The 25,000-nt window shown below is 40.0% G+C and overlaps 1 protein-coding gene across 1 annotated transcript in view; it reads right to left on the bottom strand.

Moving 5' to 3' along the window:
- Positions 1-1,355: 1,355 nt before the first annotated feature.
- NRSN1 (neurensin 1) overlaps positions 1,356-25,000 on the bottom strand; it is a 29,193-nt gene continuing 5,548 nt past the window's right edge. The window contains exons 2-3 of the mRNA XM_073678846.1: positions 17,433-17,630; positions 1,356-10,832 (exon numbers count right to left, since the gene is read on the bottom strand). Coding sequence (XP_073534947.1) covers positions 10,434-10,832; positions 17,433-17,621 — 588 coding nt within the window. The 5' untranslated portion in view covers positions 17,622-17,630 and the 3' untranslated portion in view covers positions 1,356-10,433. The remainder of the gene's footprint in view (positions 10,833-17,432; positions 17,631-25,000) is intronic.

Raw genomic sequence — 25,000 nt, 5'->3', positions numbered from 1 at the left:
TCTCTGTTGCCCGGGGAAGAATATTACACCCGCTGAAGAGTTTAGAGGGGGAAGAAAATCCCAGATTCCTTTTTGGGTTAATCTTTTTTACACTTCAATAGTGGAAATGTGATGCCAGCGCTGATTGGGTACCGGGCATCACGTGTCATTCCACCGCATCACAGCCCGGGACCATGAGTGCCGACACCGCTGGAATGGACCCGGCACGGAAGGTGAGTATAGGTTTTTATATTTTATCGGGGCCGAACATTTAGTTCAAGAAGGGGTTGTCCTAGTAGTGGATGAACCCTTTAATGTGCCAGCAACATGACAGAGGTACCATGGCTCCTTCCTTCTTGTGATCAGTGGGGTTCAATCTTAGAGGCGTTATCCAGGACTTTTATTATTTTTGTGTATGAGGCGAAGAACCAAAAGGCATGTAGTTGCTAACTAGCTGCCCATTCTGCACATGGACAATCTCAGCCAGTAGTTCAACCTGCTTCATTTCACCTCTCTTCAGCATAACAGCTCTTCCTCTTCTGGTTTGCTTTGTTGATAGGGCGTCATTGCAGATGTCTTATTAATCAGCCCTTCTTTTCACAGGTAGTGGGGAGCTGGCTGTCAATCTGCGTGACATCAACAGTAAAGCTCCATCGACAGAGCAATGTCCTCTCTTCTGCTCTGTCAGAGGAAGCAGGAGAATTGCCAGCAGGATTGGTCCTAGTGGGGGGGGGCACTTTGTGCATAAAGGAGTGTATGGACCTGGAGACTTTCGACTGAGCCTGTAGACCACTCTGTACCCACTATCATGCAGGAGCTGAGCTATTTTGCTTGCTGAACTGTATGCTCCTAACAGGATCTGGACTAGCACTGATCTTCAGGACATGTATGAGGTATAACATGAAAAAAAATTGAAAGAATAGATACACTCTAAGAAATAGAAAATGATTAAACACATGCATATTTTTCTTTGCTCAGCGATCTTTTATTTCTAGACAATAAAAACTGAAAAGGATGACTTATGTGAAACGCAACAGCGAAACATTGCAAATATATTCTAGACTGCACCCTTCACATGATAGGAAACACAACGTGTGACTGTTCAGACAGACTTGACTGGGAGGCAATTTTACAACAAGAGAATTCACTTTAAGATGAAGCTTTCCTTTGATATTAATTATCTTTACTATTAATGTTAACAATCCAAATATCTTCCTCCTACAACTGATATTGTCGAAATGTAAATTATTTTGTGTCTCCTGAAGGATTATGTGATCAGCTCCTGCTGTGATGTGGCCTAGTTCCATAATTGCAAAGAGTGACAAGACAAATGAAGAGCTGATGTAATAAGCAGTACCCAACGTGTGTGAGAAATGCAGATTTATACTTCTTGTGAATTAAATGAGCAGATAAGACCATTATTAAATTCAATATTTTATGAGTTTAAAGTCCATGGAGTCAAAAAATCCCAAAATAGCACGTTCACCAATTACCCCAGCTCATGAAGGCTAGGACTCCATTGTGACCTCAATGTTTATTCCCCCTTGGGAAACACTGAAGCTCCATAACGACTGCTAATTTACCACCATTGTGCAACCAAGCCCTCATCTAACATTTTATTATGAAGCCTCATATCATGCATCTTGTTTGAATTTTATGAAGAACGTAGAAATAAAGCCTAACTTTACAGAAATGCTTAGAAATGAATGGAGGTTTTGATGACTGAAGAAGTTTCTGACATTGATGTAGACATTCTGTAGTCCTAGAATGAGGATCTACAAAGCTTTATGTGTTCAAGTGTTTTGCTTGGTTTTTTTATGGTTTTTTTTTCAAGTTCTCATGATACCTATGCTTTCTACACAGTGTATGAAGATGGATCTAAAAGCTGCTAATGCTTTCTTGTAGCACTATCAGCAACATTGTGCACAGTAACGGCAGCATATAGCGTTACTGAAATTGCAAGACAGCCCAACCATTATTTTTTTGTCCACAATACAGATGTGTCCACCATTAGCTTTTGCTCAACTTTGGCTAAGGAGTAACCATCATTTTTGATTTGTATTACATCAATCAATAGTACATTTGAAAATAAGAAACTTTGTAATATATTTTATCAGAGACATCTATTTCTTTCTCTGCCACAATTTATCAGTCTTCAAAATTTTCAATTCTGAGATACAATCTGTATTCAGTGAAGACAGATTTTCCCATTACTGAGGTAGGAGATGGCAGCTGCTACTGATAAGATTCTGCCTAGATAGGAGGGAGGAGCTCTGCCTCTAGCTCCTCCCCCTCCCGTCTACATAGAACTGTATCTTTAACAACTTCCATCTCCTATCTCAGTAATGGGAAAGTCTGTCTTTACTGAATACAGATTTTACCTCCGAATGGAGAATTTTGATAATGACTGATCAATTTTGGCAGAGAAAGAAGATTTCTCTCATAAGGTATAATACAAAATTGCTTATTTTCACATGTACTATTGATATATGAAATAAAAATGAAAATGATGGTTACGCTTTAAGGACTCCCAAGTTCTCATAGAAAAAATTCAATACATTATCGGAACATGCTAAAAAAAAACCTGACAGGCTGCTATACACATCATAACCACTAGATGGCCACACGTAGAAACATTTAGCATAAACATCTCGTAACAGAGTATTGCAAAGTCATGTTTTTGCATTGCTTAGTCATCTCTTGCCTCTCATCTTGGGGATATGTTAAGTTAAAAACTAAGATATGGAGGGGCATCTGTGGTTGGTAGAAGACTGCTACAATTGGACATAAGTTTCAGTATTAATTTTTAGTCTTGAAATGCAGAAAATGTATCAAAATGGTTCATGCTATTTGACAAATTGGGACAGAATACTGACGCATTTAGCCTGATTGTCTGCTGTTTACTTAACCAGAAAATATGGCAGTTCTTGCATTATAAAGATATTTTCTGAAAACTATAAGCACCACTTTTGTCCAAGAGCTTTGTCTGCAACGTTCCCTCTATGCTGATTGGGCATGCAGCTTCTGAGCTCAGTCCAACTAGTACCCAGCACTGACAATGGCACTTATAAAGGGGTTGAAGTCTCCCCTCTGCAGCCATAGCGTATAAGCATCTAAAGCTTGTTTCTGAATTGTACAGGAGAGAGACTTCTGTATTCACAGTCCTGACTTTCACAGGGCACTGCTATCTTATTTCCTGGAGGAGGGTCTCTTCGAGCACAGAGTCTCTACATACTTACTTAATGTTTAGCCTACTTTTGACATTTGTCAATACCGGGGACTCAACCTCAGGAGCCCTGGTATGTAACAAGAAACATCAACAGTCAGTCACAGGCTGCACTGTTATATATGAGAGAATTTTCTCAGCCTAAAAACTTCAATAGTCTTCTTTACAAGCATAACATTTGTGTACATACAAAAATATATGTAAAACAACATACCAGTACATTAAAGATGCTGAAAAGTAAATGTCTGAGATTTTTGTTTGATAGATTTACTATTAAATGTAAGGTTCAAAACAATCACAATAAGCATGGATACATTTGGTATTTATGTAGTCATATTAATTTAGTGAATACTTTATTTATGGTGATAAGTAAATAGTGTAAATAAAAATGGAACATAGAGGGAACATTGCTTGTCTGGCATTCTAACTACCTGACTGGTTTAAAAAGGAATCCTGACAGCTGATACATGCTGCCCGATCCACAGGCAGCATGTATCAGGCTCTGGCTGCATGTTTTTAGCCATATATGCTTAACTCTGAAATGCTGTGGCATTTCAGAGAAAAACAGCTTAATTTCCGCTGGGGACTGAGACTAATCAGATAGATGAGTCCCCGGCGACTTCTCTCCGCCAGCTGCTCTTGATTGACAGTTTTCTCCCTGTTTAACTATGGTTTTCTTTCTGGGGAAGTCAGTCTGATCTAATAATATAGGCCTCACCAATATGCTCATAGCCAAACACTGTGCATCACACATATTTGTTTGACTGGTGCCCTATAGAAGCCTTATCTTTGTGCCTTTATAATACTAGGCAACCACCCCGTCCATGAATGGTAGGTTTGTGAGTGGTTATTTCGGGTTTGTGAATGGGTTGTTTCATCAGTATTTTGCATCTTTGCTACTCCTGCCTTTATCATGGGGTCTGCTGCATCTTATTAGTGCATTTGTATTGTTACCTGGTGTTGGTAAGCAAGGCTGCCTTTTCTCTGTGATGTTTTCTCCGAAATGCCACAGCTTTTCTCAGTTAAATGTATATGGCTAATATCATACAGCCAGTGTCTGATGCATGCTGCACATGAATTGGGCAGCATGTATCAGCTGTCAGACTTCCTTAAAAGGGCTTGTCCACTTCTCGGATAACCCCATCTCAATCAGCATGTTTGCCCCCAGTAAAATAACAACATTTATATTCACCTCTGGTGTCAATGCCGTTACAGCAGTGTCGGCATTTGCTCTCCCAGGGCTCACTTCACATTATGTCATGTGATCTCTGTGGCCAATCAGTGCTGGCTTCATCTTTCCGCCTTCAGATGAACAAGAAGACGCGAGAGTTGTGGCTGGCCGCTCACTTCTTCTTGATTTCTGATTTGTCCAAAGGGAGAGTGAATCAGCACTGATTGGCCGTAGGGATCGAATGACATAACAATGTCATGCAATCCCCAGAAGAATGACTGCCAAAAGCAGTGGAACGGCACTGTCACCGGAGATGAGTCTAAGATGCAGAAACGCTCAGGAAAAAATCCTGAGCATTTCTGCATCATGGGCACATAGCCTAAGACAGAGTTGTCAGAGTAGTAGACAACCAATTTAAGCTGCAATACCAGACACAACCCTTGGACAAGAATGTAACTGTGGAAAAAGAACAAGCTCACTTTTTTAATCTCATACAATCTCCTAATCATTTCATAAAAACAACTTTTTTAAAAAAACTAAGCAACATTGAACCACTTCCAAGGCGGATTGAAAGCAATAATCAAAGCAAAGACATTAATAGGACATTAGCTGTATTTGATGCTTCATTTATAACACTCAGACATGTACTATGCTGGAGCCACAGTGCAAAGTGCTGCAAATATCTTTGCAGATCATTGCACAGTCAAGAGTATAACATCTGCTCATTATTCAGGAACACAGATAAAGAATATAGGTGTACACGACTATTACAGAAAAATTAACATACACAGCAAATAACAAAAGAATGTGAGGATAAAAACAGAATTGGGCTAGGGAAGTATTTCCTCATCTGCGATGTAAGCTAAATTTAATATATTATTGCATAATTTCATCTACATAATCATAATAAGCTGCTCTGTTCATGCATTGAAAATTTAGTAAAAATACTCTTCCCTCTAAGAGCCTCTAATAGAAGAGTTTTATTATATCTTCATAATAATATGTTCTTTTCATAAATGTCCCTGAGAATGCTTCATTTATTTAAATACTGTACGTGATTCCTAATTTACATTAGGCCATAACAAGGCAATAATAGAGTAAGAAGAAATAACGAGCACTACCTGGAATAATATCTTACTTGTGTTGTAGTGGCACTCTATTAAAAATAGGAATTACAACTTAAAGGGGACAACAAAACCATGAAACGTTCTTAATTTTTTTTTAAAATGTAAAATAAAAATAACAGAAACCTACTAAAATACTTTCATTTTCATTACTACATCGAGGACCAGTTTCACCGGCAGCATCGTGGTCTCAGGAGTGGAGCTTGTCCGGCGGAAGCTGTGACATTTTGATTCAGGTGGTGAGCTCTCTTCCCCTCCAAGTGTTTCGATGACATGAATAATGACGAACGGATGGTGCACACAAAGAAAGGCAGGATATGTATGGCCACCATCAGACAAAGTAATACTGGGTAGAAAAAAATAGTTTTATTGCATAAAAAAAACATATTTTGGAACTGCTCTGTGTCCTGAAGAAGGAACTAGACCAATTCCGAAACACGTCGATTTTTACCAGAACTGTTCCAAAATGCGTTGTTTTTATGCAATAAAACGATTTTGTCCACGCATTTTTACTTTATTTGGCAGCGCCCATACACATCCTGCCTTTCTCATATACACTAGCCATTCGTCATTTCCGTTTGGAGCTGATCTTGCAAGTCGTGCAGCCATGGATTACCATTTTTCATCTTCATCCTAGAATTGTGCATGCCATTGCACGACAATGGGTGAATGTGATGTATACATATAACCCATTTTTATGGTTAGACTGTCTTATGCTATGGAGTGCTTCTCGTGTTTCCCTTCTCTGGTGACATTCTCTGGGGGCTGACTTTCTCTCTAGTTCATTAATTCAACAGTCCCCTTCTTGGTCACAACTAATTCAGATCTAGAGAAGGGGCTGGCATAGCCAACAAGAAGAGTCAGATATTTCCCTTCATCATGCCAATGACACAAAAAGAGGGGAGGGGGACTCTACCTGTGATGGAGCATCATCACTTACACAAAAAATACCCTCTGCTTTCAAGACCACTCAACAGACAATGGATTTGGACCATCGGGGCAGTTATGAAAATGAAACTATATCTCTACTTTTTTTTATTTTACATTTGAAAAACAATAAGGACGTCTACCTGGTATTGGGCATTGCCTTCAACAGATTCTTAGACATATATGCTGTATTCTGACCACATTTTGTATAGCATTATCAGGGTCCAGCATATACTCAAAAAGCATGTGTATATAGGAATATAAAGTATACTTATTCTTAAAACACTGCCACTCTTTTTCACAGATTACGCCTGGCATTGAACTGCTACACCAGGCACAGCCCATACAAGAGCGCGGTTAATTCTGTAAAAAATAAAACTTTGTTTTCTAGTCTCAAACATCTCTATCTTTGGAGTTTTCCTATAGTCATTTTCCTTCTGTGGCTATATCAGTCTTATGTATCTAAAAAATAATGTAAAATACTGCTTTGATTGTTAGATATTATCTGACAGAACAATGATTGTTTAATGTCGTATGATATTTAACGAGCGGTATAATTTAAAGGGTTGAGAGTAGAAGACTTGGTCTGGTTTTCGTTAGATGCAAGGCCACTGTTTTTCACGGGCCGTGTCTGCTATTGCAGCTTATCACCATTAATTTGAGTGATGGCTATCTTCCAATACCGAACACGACCCATAGATAAGGATGGTGCTATTTTGGTAAACAAAACTGATTATTTTTCTAATCTGATATAACCCCTTAATCCAAAAGCTGTATAACTGAAGCTAATTTTACCGTGCACCATTCTTACTGAATTAAGTGTGCAGAATGGATATGAAAATAAATTGATCAAAATATTTGACAAATTTCTTATTATGGGTGTACATATTTATGTTTGATTTGCCTCCTGATGTTCATGTTCCACTGAGTTACCCTGTTCAATCAGGACAGAATCATAAAACCACCCTCCATTCCGTAAAAGAAGACAGAATGACAAAAATACTACACGATATAGGCTAAAAAGAAAACATAAAAGCACAAAAACAGAAGACAGGCAATTAAAATGTGCCCACTGGATCATTGTACTCTACATAACCCATTAGTAGAGAGCACTAGCGATATGCACATTTTCCAATGGAATACATTATTATTATTTTTTTTTGATGAATTAAAAAAGTACCAGACTAATTGATTCTTCTATTATACAGGCAAATCAATAAATCAGTAAACTAGTGCTCTATGTGAGAGGCAGTGAGTTTGGATGTGGCCATTGCAGTCTGAATTCAGTCCATGAGATACACCTGTCTGGACCCAGTCTATTAGAGAATTAGGTATACCAATTTTTTTCTTCTTTAAGACTCTGTCACACATGATTAGATTCTCTTATGCAAGAGAATTGGATCAATTATGTAAATGACACTCGGAACAAACTCTGATCAGATTTCGATCAGAGTGACAACTTAGTGTGATCCAATTCTCCTGGATGAGAGAACTGTAGCACAGGTGAGGAGAAGATGGAGAACAGAATTCCTCCATCTCCTCTATTCTGTGACTCCACGGAAATCGGACTGCACTTGGATGTCATCCGTATGAGAAATGGTCCAAGTTTCATCCAGAAAACTCTAACGATTTTTTTAACTTTCATCCTTTTGCCAAGCGTGTGTCCGATTTTTACGGCCGTGTAACATCCATGTGTGACCCGTTTTCATACGACTACATAAAAAAATGTACATGATCAAATACAGTTTCCTAGGCTTATAACAGAACTGTATCTGTAAAAATCAGATGGTACTCGGATGCTCTGTGTGGGATCCGTTTTCTCTTACGCACCCATAGAATTGAATAACTTATCGACTCGGAAGAAAGTAGTGCATGCTGCAATTTTTTTCTCATGGATAGTCAAACCGAGAAAAAAAATCACAGATCTGAACAGCACTATTGAATAACATGGGTCAGTGTGCAGATTAAAAATCAGAAAACACAAGTACTATTGTACGCTCATCTGCATAGGCCCTTACTAGGGGGTTTGATACTTATACAGATCCCTTTGTCCATAATAGACAAGGCTTTTATTAGCAGAATATACTTCTAATGGAGTGAATGGTCAACCACTGCTCCATCAAACTTCTGCAAAGTAGAGCAGTGAGGTGGTGCAAGGGACTTGGGACCCCAATTGTAGTGATTGGAGGGGCCCCAGCAATCATACATTAATTGCTATTTCTGTTAATAGGCTTTAACTGCCATTAGTAGAAATAAAGAGCAAGAAATTTCCTTTTTAATCATATTGAACTCTATTGTCTAATGCAGAATTACTGATACTGTTTGTTCTGTATTAATAATGATTTCTACCGAGAATAACAAAGGGATAGGTCTCATAAAGAGGTTTTCCAATGTAATATAAGTAATATAATTAATATAGCTCAGTGAAGACTAATACTTTATACTATTTCAGTAAGTTTTAGAATTCAGTTTCAAAACCTCTGTCTTCTATCATGGACTGAAAGTTTCTTGTTTCCAGCAGTGCAGACCCAATACAGTCCTTCCCCCGCTGAGAGGGGGCTATAACTGAATGCTCTGCACACAAGTTTCTGTGAGATAAATCCATGCGTGGAATACATCTTTTTTTTGAGCTGATTTGCTATATTGTATTCAGTCTATGCTCTTTAACTCACAGAGGATTGCCCATACTGAATACAATTAGAACAAACTATCCTATGTGAACAGGAACCTCTGGATCTGAGGATTCAGATGTCAGTAATTTTTTTGGCACAACAAAAACGTTCCGAATTTGGTCAGGGTGTCATTTTCTACCATCAGAGTTTGGTCAGAGTTTCATCAGTATTTCTTGGATAAGTAAAAAGGTTTCTCAAGCTTCTCAAAGCATCCATGAAAATTGGACAGCACTCTGATGGCATCCTAGTGCTCTCTTGATTTTTTCTCTGACCCATAGACTTGCATTGACAAGTTTGATCAGATGCTTTGGATCAATACTGGATAAATCTCTGTTCTTTTGTGCGAACCACTGGGTCCGAGGAAAGAATAAGACAAGTGAACTACCCCCATAGACTAACATAGGTACGAGTGCTACATAACACTCATACAAGAAAAACGAACGTCTGAATGAGCCGTAGCAAAAATGTTTTCATTACTGGCTGCAATTAGACATTTAGGAAAAGTAATATAATACAACTTTGATCAGAAATGATGAACTATTCCATTGAGGCTACATGAGACTTCAAAATCACTCTCCAAAAAGTCTCTATGTGACTCCAGCCTTTATTTAATCTTTACACAAAACTCAAAAAGCCCCTTTAGCTTTTGTCAGTAATTATTAGATGACTTCACCATCCAACATCATGATCTCATCCTACAAGATCTGGCCCTTCTCTTGCACACCTGAATTTGTCAATGTTATCTTATTATTAGAAATGAGTAAATCAATTTGCAGGACCGTGGTCAGTAGTGTGTGGCCGCCGGACAGGACCCCTGCAAACTACCTCCTATCTGCTGCCCCCCCGGGCTGCTCTTCTGATTAGTAGGCATGGCATGATGTCACGTGAGTGTCATGCCGCGACAATGACATAACGATGGGTCTACAAATCAGAAGAGATGTGGGGATTCCAGGAAGTAGGAGGCGATTCGCAGGGCTCCCATCCGGCACCTATGGACTACTGGTGTGGCTGCTAGACCAGGGTCCGGGGAATCTAGTTTAAGGTTTTTGAGCAAGTGTGAAAGGAACAGCGCAACACAAACAATATTTTGCCGTCACCATTGGGGACTATTGATGGGACACACTGAATGCTGAAAGCAGTGTTGAATTCAGTGTTGAATGAAGCTTCCCAACAATAACACACAGAAATTCAGGATCTTTTCACATTTTGCTATTATTTGGCCTATTCATTTATTTCAGCCATGTACAGTTGGACTGTACTGCAAAAGACTTTATTGTAACACTCACAAAAGCTGACCTTTTCAATTTAATTACGTGTACAATGGTGGGTAAATGTCAGGTTTCAGATGAAGGTTGGACATTTTGAACCTTGGATAGAGTGACAGGTATCTTTGATTCTCCGGGAGCCGGGGCCTTTGTCACAGGGTGCACATGAGCCTTAAGGTCTGCTATTCTCTCTTTAAATTTCTGCTGAAGGTACCTCTCTTCTTTGGAGTAACTTTTAGCAAAAGCAGACATTAAAAGACATGCTGCTAATGTAGTTCCCCCAATGCAAAACATGATTGCGCCTGCCAATTTACAAATATCAAGGGCTCCATTGAATTGGACAGCATGGCTATCCACCACGACAAAATCATCTTCTCCAAAGGCTTCGACTTTTGGTGACACCAGAAACCCAACTGCAAGAATCGTTATACCAGTCAGCATGAGGACAATGCCTGATATGAGTCCGACCTGCAAGGAAAGTATTAAAGGACAGTCAGCCAGGATGAGTATTTTTAACAGAGCACATAATGCTTTGGATATACAGGTGCATCTCACTAAATTAGAATATCATCAAAAAGTTAATTTATTTCAGTTCTTCAATAGAAAAAGTGAAACTCCCATATTATATAGAGTCATTACAGAGTGATCTATTTCAAGTGTTTCTTTCTGTTAATGTTGATGATTATGACTTACAGCCAATGAAAACACAAAAGTCATTATCTCAGTAAATTAGAATACTTTATAACACCAGCTTGAAAAATGTTTTTAAAATCTGAAATGTTGGCCTACTGAAATGTGTGTTCAGTAAATGCACTCAATACTTGGTCGGGGCTCCTTTTGCATCAATTACTGCATCAATGTGGCGTGGTTGCTTTGTTGCTTTGATAGCAGGTTGCTTTGATAGCAGACTTCCGCTCTTCTGCATTGTTGGGTCTGGTGTCTCTCATCTTCCTCTTGACAATACTCCATAGATTCTCTATGGGGTTAAGGTCAGGCGAGTTTGATGGGCAATCAAGCATAGTAATACTGTTGTTTTAAACCAGGTATTGGTACTTTTGGCAGTGTGGACAGGTGCCAAGTCCTGCTGGAGAATGAAATTTCCATCTCAAAAAAGCTTGTCGGCAGAGGGAAGCATGAAGTGCTGGTAGACATCTACGCTGACTTTGGTCTTGATAAAACAAAGTGGACCTACACCAGCAGATGAAATGGCTCCCCAAACCATCACTGATTGTGGAAACTTCACACTAGACCTCAAGCTGCTTGGATTGTGGCCTCTCCACTCTTCCTCCAGACTCTGGGACCTTGATTTCCAAATGAAAATTGGAACTCTGGGACCTTGTGGAGTGTGTCAATGACTGCCTTCTGGACATCTGTCAAGTCAGCAGTCTTCCCCATGATTGTGGAGCCTACTGAAACAGACTAAGGTACCTTTTTTCCAACTCCTCTTACACCAAATCATTCTTTATTAAGACATATATTAATTGTAATACTACAGGAGTGGTTTACATTATATTATGTAAGGAGTGCAAATTGATCTATGTGGGATGTACCACCAGGAGATTAAAAGACCGTATTTCTGAACATTTGACTGACATTTTTTCTCTTTGTAGTAGTAATCGGAATGTTTCACATGCTTCTAAACATTTTATTGAATGTCATCAGAGAAACACCCGTGCTTTACAAGTGATTGGTATTGAACGACTCAAGCACACGCAAAGAGGGGGTGATCACAGACGACATCTTCTTACCAGAGAAGCATTCTGGATCTATTCTCTGGATTCGCGATATCCTAATGGTCTCAATGCACGTCGAGAGATTATGTATCATTATACCTAAGTGAACTTTTTTTCTATTTCATATATTTGCATGTTTTGATTTTTTGTATGTTTCTATATATATATATTTCTTTTGGAAAATAGTTTTTTCTTTTTCTGGAATGTTTAAATATCTAATTTTGCACGGTGTTTTTTTTTTTTTTCTCCTTCTGTGTTTTTAATTAGCTTATTATGTTTCATGTGTAACTAGATCCAATGCTCACAGGACTCAAACCTGCTTTCCTGATGGGCAGCCCAGTATATATATACTCTGTCTGTCCAGCAGTTCATCAGCTTTGACAAAGAGCATAGTATCATGCTCGAAACGCGTAACTGGATTCTATGATGTGATTTATCCATTGAATTTTTATCTCATTACCTGAACTGATCTGAACTACTTTTCTATCAATAAAAAAAAAAAATTTAAATTTGGGAAATTTTTATATTCCTGGAAGCCAGTTTCTTCTTACATTTATATTGTTTCTACTACGTGAGACCACACGTTACCAGGCTTCCCTGCACCAGGAGCATGTGAGAACCAGGTGAGTTGAATTTATTTTATTTTTTACCTTTTTAAATGCTTAGTAAGCCTTTACAGGTGTTTTTTGTTAATTATTTTAATTTACTGAGATAATGACTTCTGTGTTTTCATTGGCTGTAAGCCATAATCATCAACATTAACAGAAATAAACACTTGAAATAGATCACTCTGTTTGTAATGACTCTATACAGTGGGGAAAAAAAGTATTTAGTCAGCCACCAATTGTGCAAGTTCTTGACATCATAGGTAGACCTCAACTATGAGAGACAAAATGAGAAAACAAATCCTGAAAATCACATTGTCTGATTTGGAAAGAATTTTTTTTTCAAATTTTGGTGGAAAATAAGTATTTGGTCAATTACAAAAATCATCTCAATACTTTGTTATATATCGTTTGTTGGCAATGACAGAGGTCAAACGTTTTCTGTAAGTCTTCACAAGGTTGGCACACTCTGTTGCTGGTATGTTGGCCCATTCCTCCATGCAGATCTCCTCTAGAGCAGTGATGTTTTGGGGCTGTCGCTGCGCAACACAGACTTTCAACTCCCTCCAAAGGTTTTCTATAGGGTTTAGATCTGGAGACTGGCTAGGCCACTCCAGGACATTGAAATGCTTCTTATGAAGCCACTCCTTCGTTGCCCTGGCAGTGCGATTGGGATCATTGTCATACTGAAAGATCCAGCCACGTTTCATCTTCAATGTCCTTGCTGATGGAAGGAGGTTTGCACTCAAAATCTCACGATACATTGCCCCATTCATTCTTTCATGTACACGGATCAGTCGTCCTGGTCCCTTGGCAGAGAAACAGCCCCAAAACATGATGTTGCCACCCCTATGCTTCACAGAAGGTATAGTGTTCTTTGGATGCAACTCAGCATTCTTTCTCCTCCAAACACGACGAGTTGTGTTTCTACAAAACAATTCTACTTTGGTTTCATCTGACCATATGACATTCTCCCAATACTCTTCTGGATCATCCAAATGCTCTCTAGCAAACTTCAGACGGGCCCGGACATGTAATGGCTTAAGCAGGGGGGCACGTCTGGCAGCAGGGGGGCACGTCTGGCACTGCAGGATCGTAGTCCCTGGCAGCGTAGTGTGTTACTGATGGTAGCCTGAGTAACGTTGGTCACAGCTCTCATTCTTGAGATCATTTTGACCCCACGGGGTGAGATCTTGTGTGGAACTCCAGATAGAGGGAGATTATCAGTGGTCTTGCATGTCTTCCATTTTCTAATTATTGCTCCCACAGTTGATTTCTTCACACTAAGCTGCTTGCCTATTGCAGATTCAGTCTTCCCAGCCTGGTGCAGGGTTACAATTTTGTTTCTAGTGTCCTTCGACAGCTCTTTGGTCTTCACCATAGTGGAGTTTGGAGTGTGACTCTTTGAGGTTGCGGATAGGTGTCTTTTATACTGATAAAAAGTTCAAACAGGTGCAAGAACTACAGGTAATGAGTGGAGAACAGAGGAGCCTCTTAAAGAAGAAGTTACAGGTCTGTGAGAGCCAGAAATCTTGCTTGTTTGTAATTGACCAAATACTTATTTTCCACCAAAATTTGAAAAAAAATTCTTTCCAAATGAGACAATGTGATTTTCAGGATTTGTTTTCTCATTTTGTCTCTCATAGTTGAGGTATACCTATGATGTCAATTACAGGCCTCTCTCATCTTTTTAAGTGGGAGAACTTGCACATTTGGTTGCTGACTAAATACTTTTTTTCCCCACTGTATAATACGAGTTTCACTTTTTGTATTGAAGAACTGAAATAAATTAACTTTTTGATGATATTCTAATTTAGCGAGATGCACCAGTATATAACGTACCCTGTGATACTCAGGAATGTGACTTTTTAAATACTGCATTCTTATCACTAGTTAAAATACTTTACATTAACAGTATGTCAGTAAATCTGATGGTAAATATGACCATGGATACATAAAGATACAATTTAAAGGGGTTTTCTATTTTTAAAAAAGTGGGTCATAACCAATTAGATAGTAATCAAAAAATAAATACAGAGAATACTCACCCTTTCTTGGTCAGGTGCTGCTCCAGTTTCTGTGTATTGGATGCAGCGGTGACGTCACATCGTCAGCTCACATCACAGCTACAGCCAATCACAGAGCTCAGTGGCTCATGGTGTCTAAACCCACTGACGGAGGATGAGTACTGTCTCTGCTTTTTCACTATTATATGTTTGGCTGGGGTCCATTTTTCTAAAAGTGGATAACCCATTTAAGTCACAGTGTATGTGGATTATAGTATCCTACTGTACACATAATGCAAATATATAGTACACATATGTTAAAGGGGTTAACAAATTTTGTGGATATTTTTCTTTTTCTTATATGAATGTATTTTGGGCTAAAAATTATTTTTGCAGTTTGGTTTCATTACACATTTCCTGACGTCTTGCTTTTATAGGCTCTTTGTTTCCCTGCACATTCAACTTTAATGTGGTCTGTGGCCCAGAATCAGCTGAGAAGAACTCAGAAAAAGACAGATAAAAGAGTTACAAATGTGCCTATAAGACTATCAGAAAGAACTCACTGATGGATTCTCCGGTGAGGAGGTCGGCCATTTTCTCTCCTTAGTGTAGGTTTCCTCACAGACTAACCAGCACTTCTGTCCATACAATGGCTGCTGGTGGAGGAGAATAAGACCGGTCCTGTCCATCAGCCTTGTCCAATAGGAAAACACCTTACATGGGAAACCTGCTTTCCTGGAGGACACTGACGGACAGGTCCGGTCACATTCTCCTCCACCAGCTGCCATTGTATGGACAGAAGTGCTGGTCAGTGTGAGGAAAGCTGCACTAACAAGAGAAAGTGGCCGACCCCTTTACCTCAGAATCCATCAGAGAGCTCGTTCTCACAGTCTACCAGAGAAGTTTGTAACTCTTTTTTTATCTGTCTTTTTCTGAGCTCCTGTCAGCAGGTTTTTGTACCTTAAACCGAACACATCTTTAGGTCACTGTTCTGATTATATCTATATTTTATTTTTTATGACCTGCCTCCCCTGTGTTTGGTTTATGGTACATAAACCTGCTGATAGGTTTCCTTTAAAATTGAATGTACAGAGAGAAACAAAGAGCTTGTAAAAGCTAAATGGTGCCAAATACAATTGAAAAAATATTTTTTAGCCCAAAATACATGCTTTTAAAGGGACGGTCCATGATTATTTTAATCCTAACTGCATCTCTATTTCATTTATAATTTCTTTTGTAATATATTTTAAATAAAAAGTCCCTATCTTTCCAGCTCCTGTGTATAATGTCACTGGTGATCACTGTATTACCTGTACACTGACACTATATACAGAGCTTCTGTGTATAATGTCACTGGTGATCCCTGTATTACCTGTACACTGTATACAGAGCTTCTGTGTATAATGTCACTGGTGATCCCTGTATTACCTGTACACTGACACTATATACAGAGCTTCTGTGTATAATGTCACTGGTGATCCCTGTATTACCTGTACACTGACACTATATACAGAGCTTCTGTGTATAATGTCACTGGTGATTACTGTATTACCTGTACACTGACACTATATACCGAGCTTCTGTGTACAATGTCACTGGTGATTACTGTATTACCTGAACACTGACACTATATACAGGGCTCCGGTGTATAATGTCACTGGAGATCACTGTATTACCTGTACACTGACACTATATACAGAGCTCCTGTGTATAATGTCACTGGTGATCACTGTATTACCTGTACACTGTACACTGACACTATATACAGAGCTCATGTGTATAATGTCACCGATGATCACTTTATTACATGTACGCTGACACTATATACAGGGCTTCTGTGTATAATGGCACTTGGGATCACTGTATTACCTGTACATTATATACTATATACAGAGCTCCTCTGTGTAATGTCACCTGTGAACACCGTATTACCTGTACACTGACACTATATACAGAGCTCCTGTGTATAATGTTACTTGTGATCACTATATTACCTTACACTATACACTATATATAGAGCTCCTTTGTATAATGTAACTGGTGATCACTGTATTACCTGTACACTGACACTATATACATGACTCCTATGTATAATGTCACTGGTGATCACTGCATTACCTGTACATTACACTGTACACTACACACTATGTCACTGATGGTAATAACAGTGTTGTTAGTATTGTGTTTTTTATTCATGATCAGTATTGTAGTATTCAGTCACTATGTGGTGGTAATATGTGGTCTGGTCACGGTGTGGTGGTATTTGTCCCTTGTATATGGTATTATTCAGTCACTATGTGGTGGTAATATATCGTCTGGTCATGGTGTGGTGGTATTTCTCCCTTGTATGTAGTATTATATGGTCACTATGTGGTGGTAATATGTGGTCTGGTCATGGTGTGGAGGTATTTCTCCTTTGTAGTGGCATTATTATAACTTCTTTTAACTAAAGAACCCCTTTAATGCAGACTACCGCAATTACACATCCCAGTTATGGTAGCACACAGTAGATGTGCAGGAGACTCCTTTGTTTTACTGTCGATGCTCCACTATAATGGGGATAACGGCTAACAGAAATTTGCATATAGCTGTAGGGTGGTCCCATACGGTCAAGTCCCCCTTTGGGCCCCAGACACCCCAGTCCGACCCTGAATACAACCTTGACTTGTGCGCAGTGTTTTGTTCATTTTCAAATAATGTTTAGGTAATAAAGCCCTCAGTTACCTTCCAGATAATAGAGCTCCACCTGCTGGGCGATCTCTGTATCTGAAAATCATCGTCATATTCCCATATTGAAGCTGTGCAGTCCTCATAAAATTGGTGCAGATAGGACCTAACTCCATAGCGATGGTAACCTCCTTCAGGAGTATTCTGTGACTGCTTGGACCCACAGATGTCAGCGCACGAACTCATCCTTATGATCTGAAATTACAGACATTTACAAAATATTACAAAATATTTCATGGCAGAAACCACAGGTCTGTGCACATACAGGATTTCATTGTAGATAAAATATTACAAGAAAAATGCTGGCTGTAAGGATGGGTAACTTAATTTTAGGGCTCTGCTTATCTTATACTAGAGACTCATCCATTCTGTATGGGGCAATATATGGGGCCAATAATACTGTATAGAGGACTTAGTGGTGCCCATAATACTGTATGGAGGACTATACTGTCCGGTCTGCACTGGGCACTGTGAGGATTCGCCGGTTTCTGAGCTATTGTAGAATTTACAATAGATATCGCTCATGTAATGTAAGAAGTGAAATCTTCGGCATTGTACGATATCTATATTTCTCTGCTGTATCTGTGCATCATGAATCATGGTAAGTGTTAAATGGGCCCACTGAGACTCTTTCGCGCAGGGCCCACAAAAACCTGGAGCCGGCCCTGTCTGCAGCACTGGTATCTACCACTATATGGTCATCAAATGGCAGTAATATCAGTGTTGGTCTTTGCATAGAGATTTTTTTCAGTAACAGCGCAGTTATCTGTTGAGGTTCTCCTACATCCACTTTTAGGGTGCGCCACCATAGCTTTAATCAGGGTTACATGATTAGGGGCACACTCAGAAGTTTCGCCCCCCCCGTACTAAACCCCTAGCTACACCTCTGAGGGGCACATATAATGTAGAATTGTAAAACTAAATGAATAACTACCCTAAAGGTTATATAAAACCACATGCTCAAATTAGAGACCCTCTGTTTGAAGACCTAATTTCTCTGTGCTCTTTCTGTTGAAAGTTTTCTGATTTTCCCTTAAAGAGAACCTGTCAGTCGATTCATTCTGCACAAACCATGGGCCACATGAATCACAGCCTCGCTGTGCGATTACAGCCAGATATGTTTTTCTCTGACTGCTCCGGGATTTCAGAGAAAACATAGTTTGAAGAGCCAACCAAGAACCATAGGGAAAGAGGAGAATAGTCTGGTGCCATCCCCGGCCAGCTTCTCCCTGCCCCGCTCCAGTTGATTGACAGGTGTCTTCTACCATGTGTGTACAGCAAAAGAGACCTGTCAATCAACTAGAGCAGACCTGGGCAAAATGCGGACCAAGACAGCCGAGGGGCTGGAAAACAGTGTCCCACACGCCGCACCGCGCCCTCCCCGCCGCCTGCTCGCCAGCTGTCTGCTGTTTCCTAACTCTCCATCCGCGCTCACTGCATTGGTGGAGGAGGGGCCAGAGCCTTCCTCCACCAATCAGCGCATGAAGCAGCTGACTCGATGACATCATTTCATCGCGACCGCGCACCGCAGACAGCAGCAGAGGCAGAGTGTCGGCCCAGGGGAAGCGAGGTGAGTATGGGACTCTCTGGCTGTGCATGGGGCAGGCTATGAGGCTCTCATGCTGAGCATGGGGCATGCTGTGTGGGGCTCTCATGCTGAGCCTGGGGCAGGCTATGGGGCTCTCATGCTGAGCATGGGGCAGGCTGTATGGGCCTCTCATAGCATGGGGGAGACTGTGTGGGGCTCATGCTGCATATGGGGAGGCTATGTGGGGCTCATGCTGCAGATGGGGAGGCTGTGTGGAGGCTCACACTGTATATGGGGAGGCTGTGTGGGGGCTCACGCTGTATATGGGAAGGCTGTGTGGGGGCTTACGCTGCATATGGGGAGGCTGTGTGGAGGCTCATGCTGTATATGAGGAGGCTGTGTGGGGGCTCACGCTGTATATGGGAAGGCTGTGTTGAGGCTCACGCTGTATATGAGGAGGCTGTGTGTGGGCTCACGCTGTATATAGGGGGCTGTGTAGGGGCTCATGCTGTATATGGGGAGGCTGTTGGGCGGCTCATACGATGTATAAGGGGCTGTATTCAGGTTCAAGCGATATATAGGGAGATGTGAGCATACTTAATTCTGCTCAATATTAAGTGATGCAATTAATTATATTAATATTGTCATTAATATATTGATATTAATATTGAGCAGAATTAATTTCAGCCTATTGGTTTGGCCCTCCACAACAGTCACAGTCTCTCATGTGGCTCCTTGGGAAAATTAATTGCCTACTCCTGAACTAGAGCCATGCTGGCAGGGGTCGGCAGTGGGCGAGTGTTGTCTCTCCCTGCAGTTCACGGCCGGTGCATTTCAGAGTAAATCGTAATTGGCTGCAATCGTGCTGCCTGTAGTTTGTACAGCATGAATCAGGGGACAGGTAGTAAAAATATTATATTTATTATATAAATTTACTCTTTAAAAATATTTTTAAAGGGTAAATTTAGTCTGATACGAACCTTCTCTTTACATCTTTATTTCTGTCCTTCTGCTGCAGTACTAGTAATGCCAATTAGTAAAGTTCATGTGTTTCGAGTTTGAGCACTGCCTCTTAACTCCCAGAAAACACAGCTCTTCTTTTGATTAGCTATCCTGGTGCGACGTTATATGTGCGTCGCGCCCCAACTATGACATCACGCCAGGTCGGCTAATCATAAGAAGAGCCGTGGATGCTGGCAGATAAGAGCTCCTGTGCAGTGGCCGATGGAATGGGATGTGCGAATGGATTCGTACCAATTCTACTAATTATTGGAGTGCAGTAAACTATATAACATAATAAGGCCAACCGTTATATGGTTTTTGAAAATTGATTTGTGATAAAATCGGGTTCACATAGATGTCCCTGATTCTAATGATCAACTATGTCAGCTCAAACACAGAAGCAAATCCTCACCACGGCAAAATGTGACTCATCATGAGACATCACGGTAGAGAATTTGAAATAGAACAAGAGACAAATTGAATTCTCAATATTAGGCATAGGACTAGGAGAGGATAAGCAGAGATGTTTTTTTTAATAAATTAAAAAATGTTTTATCAAACAAAAAGGATAGATAATTTGTAACAAAATTATGCTACAATAATGTAGTGATTTTTTTTAAAGAAAGAGTTCTAAATCCCCTTAGGACAATATTCAATTGTAAAATCACCACTTGCATAGACATAGTTTTTCCTACTGGAGAATTAAAACATAAAATATTGAAAAAAGTAGCAGTCCCTCAAAACATCACATTGCCCTCCTGCCGTATGTGAAAGGAAATGCTTGACCTTTTATTGACATACATCATTGTATCCAGTGATAATGCATACATAGGGTTTCAAACAAGGTTTGTGAATCTCATCTTTTGCCAGATTTCCTATAATAAATTTCTCAAGCTCATATCATTCACTTTCTCATATCACTGATAGTGCAGACACATCCCTAGAGTGGAAAGGTGCATATCCTCTTTAAAGAGCTGGTCCACAGCTAATATCATTAGTCATGTTGCTAGGGTTGTTAAAGGGTCAGACATTGACTTATAGGATATCTATCGCCAATAAAAGTAACACACCTCATTAGCAATGATAGATAAGGGAGCTTTCACATTGCATTTTGGCACCGTTCAGAGGTCCCGTAGGGGCTTATGTCAGAACCCGCCGCAAAACGGGATTTGGACATGTACACCGATGGGGCCATAGACTATAATGGTCCCGACAGAGCAAACGTGCACTCAGACTCATTTTCGGGCATATACACCTACTGGAGAAGGACATCCAGATGTAATAGACTTTCTCCCCTGCCCAGGAGCTGTGGTATGATCAGACCATGTTCCTGCACGGTCAGACACAGCGATTACACAGTACACAGCGATTACACAGTACACAGCAGGGGCACATTTATAAGATTATCTCAGCACAGGAACATTTTTTAAAAACACATCTAATTGTGGAAATTATTTTTATTCCAAGATCTATTGATTAAAATGTACTTTGTTTGTGGGACAACCCCTTTAATACTTAAAATGTGAAAATCATTTTAATTCATTCTTTATTCATTCTCTTTTTATAATTAAGCCTCTTTGGGACGCTAAGATTTCATTAAAACTAAAGTTGAGCTCTCAAGGATTACATTCAGCCAAATAAACATTATACCTAATAGTGTAAATCATAAGTCAATTTTTTAAATACCTTTTAACTGCATAAATAAGTGCATAAGTGCTCTCCCAGGACTATATAACATCTTATATTGTCTTACCACTGTTTGCAGTTATTTGGGAGTGTAGCTTCTTAAAGGGAATCTGATTCCAGGTTTTTTGTTATGCAATCTGAAAGTAGCATGATGTAGGGACTGAGACCCTGGTTCCACTGACTGGTCTGCTTGGTGTAGTTTTGAAAAAAATCCATGTTTCTCTGCTGCAGATCTAGCAGTTCTCAAACTGTTGTGCTCTGTATAACCCCCCCACCACCACCACCACCACCACCACCACCACCACTGAATGGCAGGCTTCTGTATGCACTGTGCATAGGCAGAAAGCTGTAATCAGTTTTGAGGCTGGGTTACACAGAGGTTGAGGACTACATGAAATGAGACAACTAGTCCTCTGGTGATAATCTCGTGCTGATAAAACACTGAGTTTTATTGAAAATACACTAAGCAGCCCAGTAAGTGATACATCACTGTAATCAGGGTCTCTGCCCGTACATCATGCTGCTCTCAGATTACGTAGTAAAACCTTGGTGACAGATTCCCTTTAAAGAAAGATTTTTATGCATTTTCATGAATCTCAGAACCACAATTGCTTCTTATTTTAACCCCTTCACGACCTTGGATGTATAGATAAGTCCAAAGTCGTGTCTCTGCATATGATGTGGGCTCTGAGCCTGCATCTTTCCCTGCACATGACAGCTGATCTGTACAGCTGTCATGTGCCTCTAACAGCTGCAGGTGGATCTGCGATCCACCCGCGGCTGTTAACAAGTTAAATGCCACTGTCAGTCTCTGACAGTGGCATTTAACAAGGGCTGGCCGGAAGCACGTCATAAAACACGCCCATTGGTGCCACTGTCACGTGATCGTGGGGCACTGATGGGTCGTCATGACAGCCGGGGGTCTGCAGAAGACCCCAATGCCTGTCACTGTAAATCTCCTATGAACTTCATATGAAATCATGATTTATGCTACACAAAGCAGGGCTGAAGCCCTGCTATGTGTAGCACAGGCGATCAGACGCAGCTTCAAATCTCCTAAGGAGACTATTGAACACACTAAAAAGTAAAAAAAAATGTTTTAAAAAATGTTAAAAAAACATAAAAAGTTCAAATCACTCCAGTACTCGTACTGACCTGGAGAATCATAATGGCGGTCAGTTTTAGCATTTCGTGAACATGGTAAAAAAAACAAAAAAAAACACAAATGTGTAATTGCACTTTTTTGGGCAATTTCACCGCACTTTTTTCCTGTTTTCCAGTACACGATATGGTAAAACCAATGGTGTCATTCAAAAGTGCAACTCGTCCCGCAAAAAACAAGCCCTCATACGGCCATATTGATGGAAAAATAAAAAAGTTATGGCTCTGGAAAGAAGGTAAGCAAAATATGAAAATGCAAAAACGGAAAATCGCAAAGTCATGAAGGAGTTAAAGACACTTTGTGACAATTGTTTAATTAAACTAAGAATTTAGGAAACAATATTATGCAATTAGAAAAACATAAAAGAATTGTGCAATGGTTGCAACTGATGTTTTTGGGCTCCCGACCACATATTTAGAAGATTATTTTACTGTACAAGTAAGCAAATGTTTCTAACGATGGATTTGTAAAGGTACATAACTGCGTATCTACACCAGTGTTTTTGGAGCAGGGTTTCTCATAACATAAGCTGTCACTTTTTCGGTAGGTATGGTAGCCAGATTTCAGTCTGCTCACACAGATTTGGCACACAGGCAAGCAAAGCAGGCACCAAATCTTGGCAAGAGCACACTAGTTGACACATAGCATGGTTCACTCAGTAGGAGTTTTTGGAACGCAAACACACATTTCCACGTTTTTGAGGTTAAAATCACTGATATGTTCAGCACATTTGATGTACAGCATATCTGGGCACAAGAATATGTGCAAGTTCAGCTAAAATTGGTACTCAAGATACTGTACTCTGAGATAATCATGTACGAGCACCGATTTACCATTTATCTGTATTCCTAAAGAAATTAGTCTGTAATAAAATAAAGAATATACTTAAAGGGAAAGTCAACTTTTGAATGCTATTTGAGCTAAAAATGTCCCTAACTTTACTGACTTTAATGCAATGCATTGTGGGACATCCGTTAACAATTAGGCATTTATAGCTCACCTACAGGGTCACATGACTCAAGTTTCGACAGACACAATTCACAGCGTGTAAATGATCAGGCTTATACACTATGTCTCTAACATGTCGCATGTTCTTTTCTAACTTTATTTTTACAAGTCACCAGATCTGGGCCATGTGAGAATTCATGATGTCTCCCTATAATACATACAGTACTTGGAGTTCAGGGAAGGCATCAGTATATTACAAGGTTGTAATTATTAGTGCTGTGGCTGAATATAGACATACTGCTCTGAACACAGTGCGCTTGGAAGACCTTTAGTAACTTAATGCCCTTGGAGGATGCTTGGAACTAATGAAAATTCATCTCTTTCTTTGGTTGGTGCATAATGGATTGAACAGGAGGGTTAAATGGGGTTTACTTGTTTCTGCATGTAAAGTCCGCATTGTTTGCAGCGAAGCCCTTGTACCTATGTAGTCTCTGCACTTTATGGAGGGATTTGTTTGGGCAATCTCTGAAGCGTAACCTAAAGTTCTTGAAACCCAAAGAAAAATCTGCAACAGGGCCCCGAGTACCATCTGCCATTTATAATACTAGTGTCTCTTTATGTGGCAAAGGGGCATTTGGGCATCCTCAACTGCCAGAGTCCTGGTGCCACTGCTGCTTTTGCACCCTCTAAAGCGTCACCTTCGCTTTGCCATATGTTTCCAGCAGTAAGTGCAAAGGGAACATCAAACTGCCCTATATGAATCCTAGTTTAAACATGTTAATGAAGTGATTCTGTGAATGAGCTTTACACATCGACCTCCATGCACACAGATTCATGAACCAGGTAGCTGAAATGGGTGTCGGTCTAATTTGTTTTTAAGGGTTCAGTTGTGGCTTGAAGTGTTATGGATCGGTTCCTCTCTGTTAAAACCCTATCAGAGGTATGATTTTCTCCAAGAATCAATGATTTTCAACCAGGTATGGACTGGCCCACAGGGGAACAGGTGAATCCCCAGGTGGGCCCCCCATCCACCTACACAAGCAGCAGTTTGTACGATACATTTGAATCACTATGCATAAAGCCGGTATCTCATCATTGATGTAACAAACTATGTAGCTTATTACTACATAGAAGCATAAGCAAATTATTGTAATGTAATATATGCATATAGCTGAACAGTGGGTGCCCAGAATCAATACTACTAATTGGCCTTTGGCATCCCAGTCCGATGTCTCAGTC

The sequence above is a fragment of the Phyllobates terribilis genome, unplaced genomic scaffold (genome assembly GCF_046119375.1).
Source record: "Phyllobates terribilis strain yellow unplaced genomic scaffold, ASM4611937v1 Scaffold_4__5_contigs__length_816908805, whole genome shotgun sequence".
NCBI lineage: Eukaryota > Metazoa > Chordata > Amphibia > Anura > Dendrobatidae > Phyllobates > Phyllobates terribilis.
This window is presented reverse-complemented; position numbering and strand designations above follow the sequence as displayed.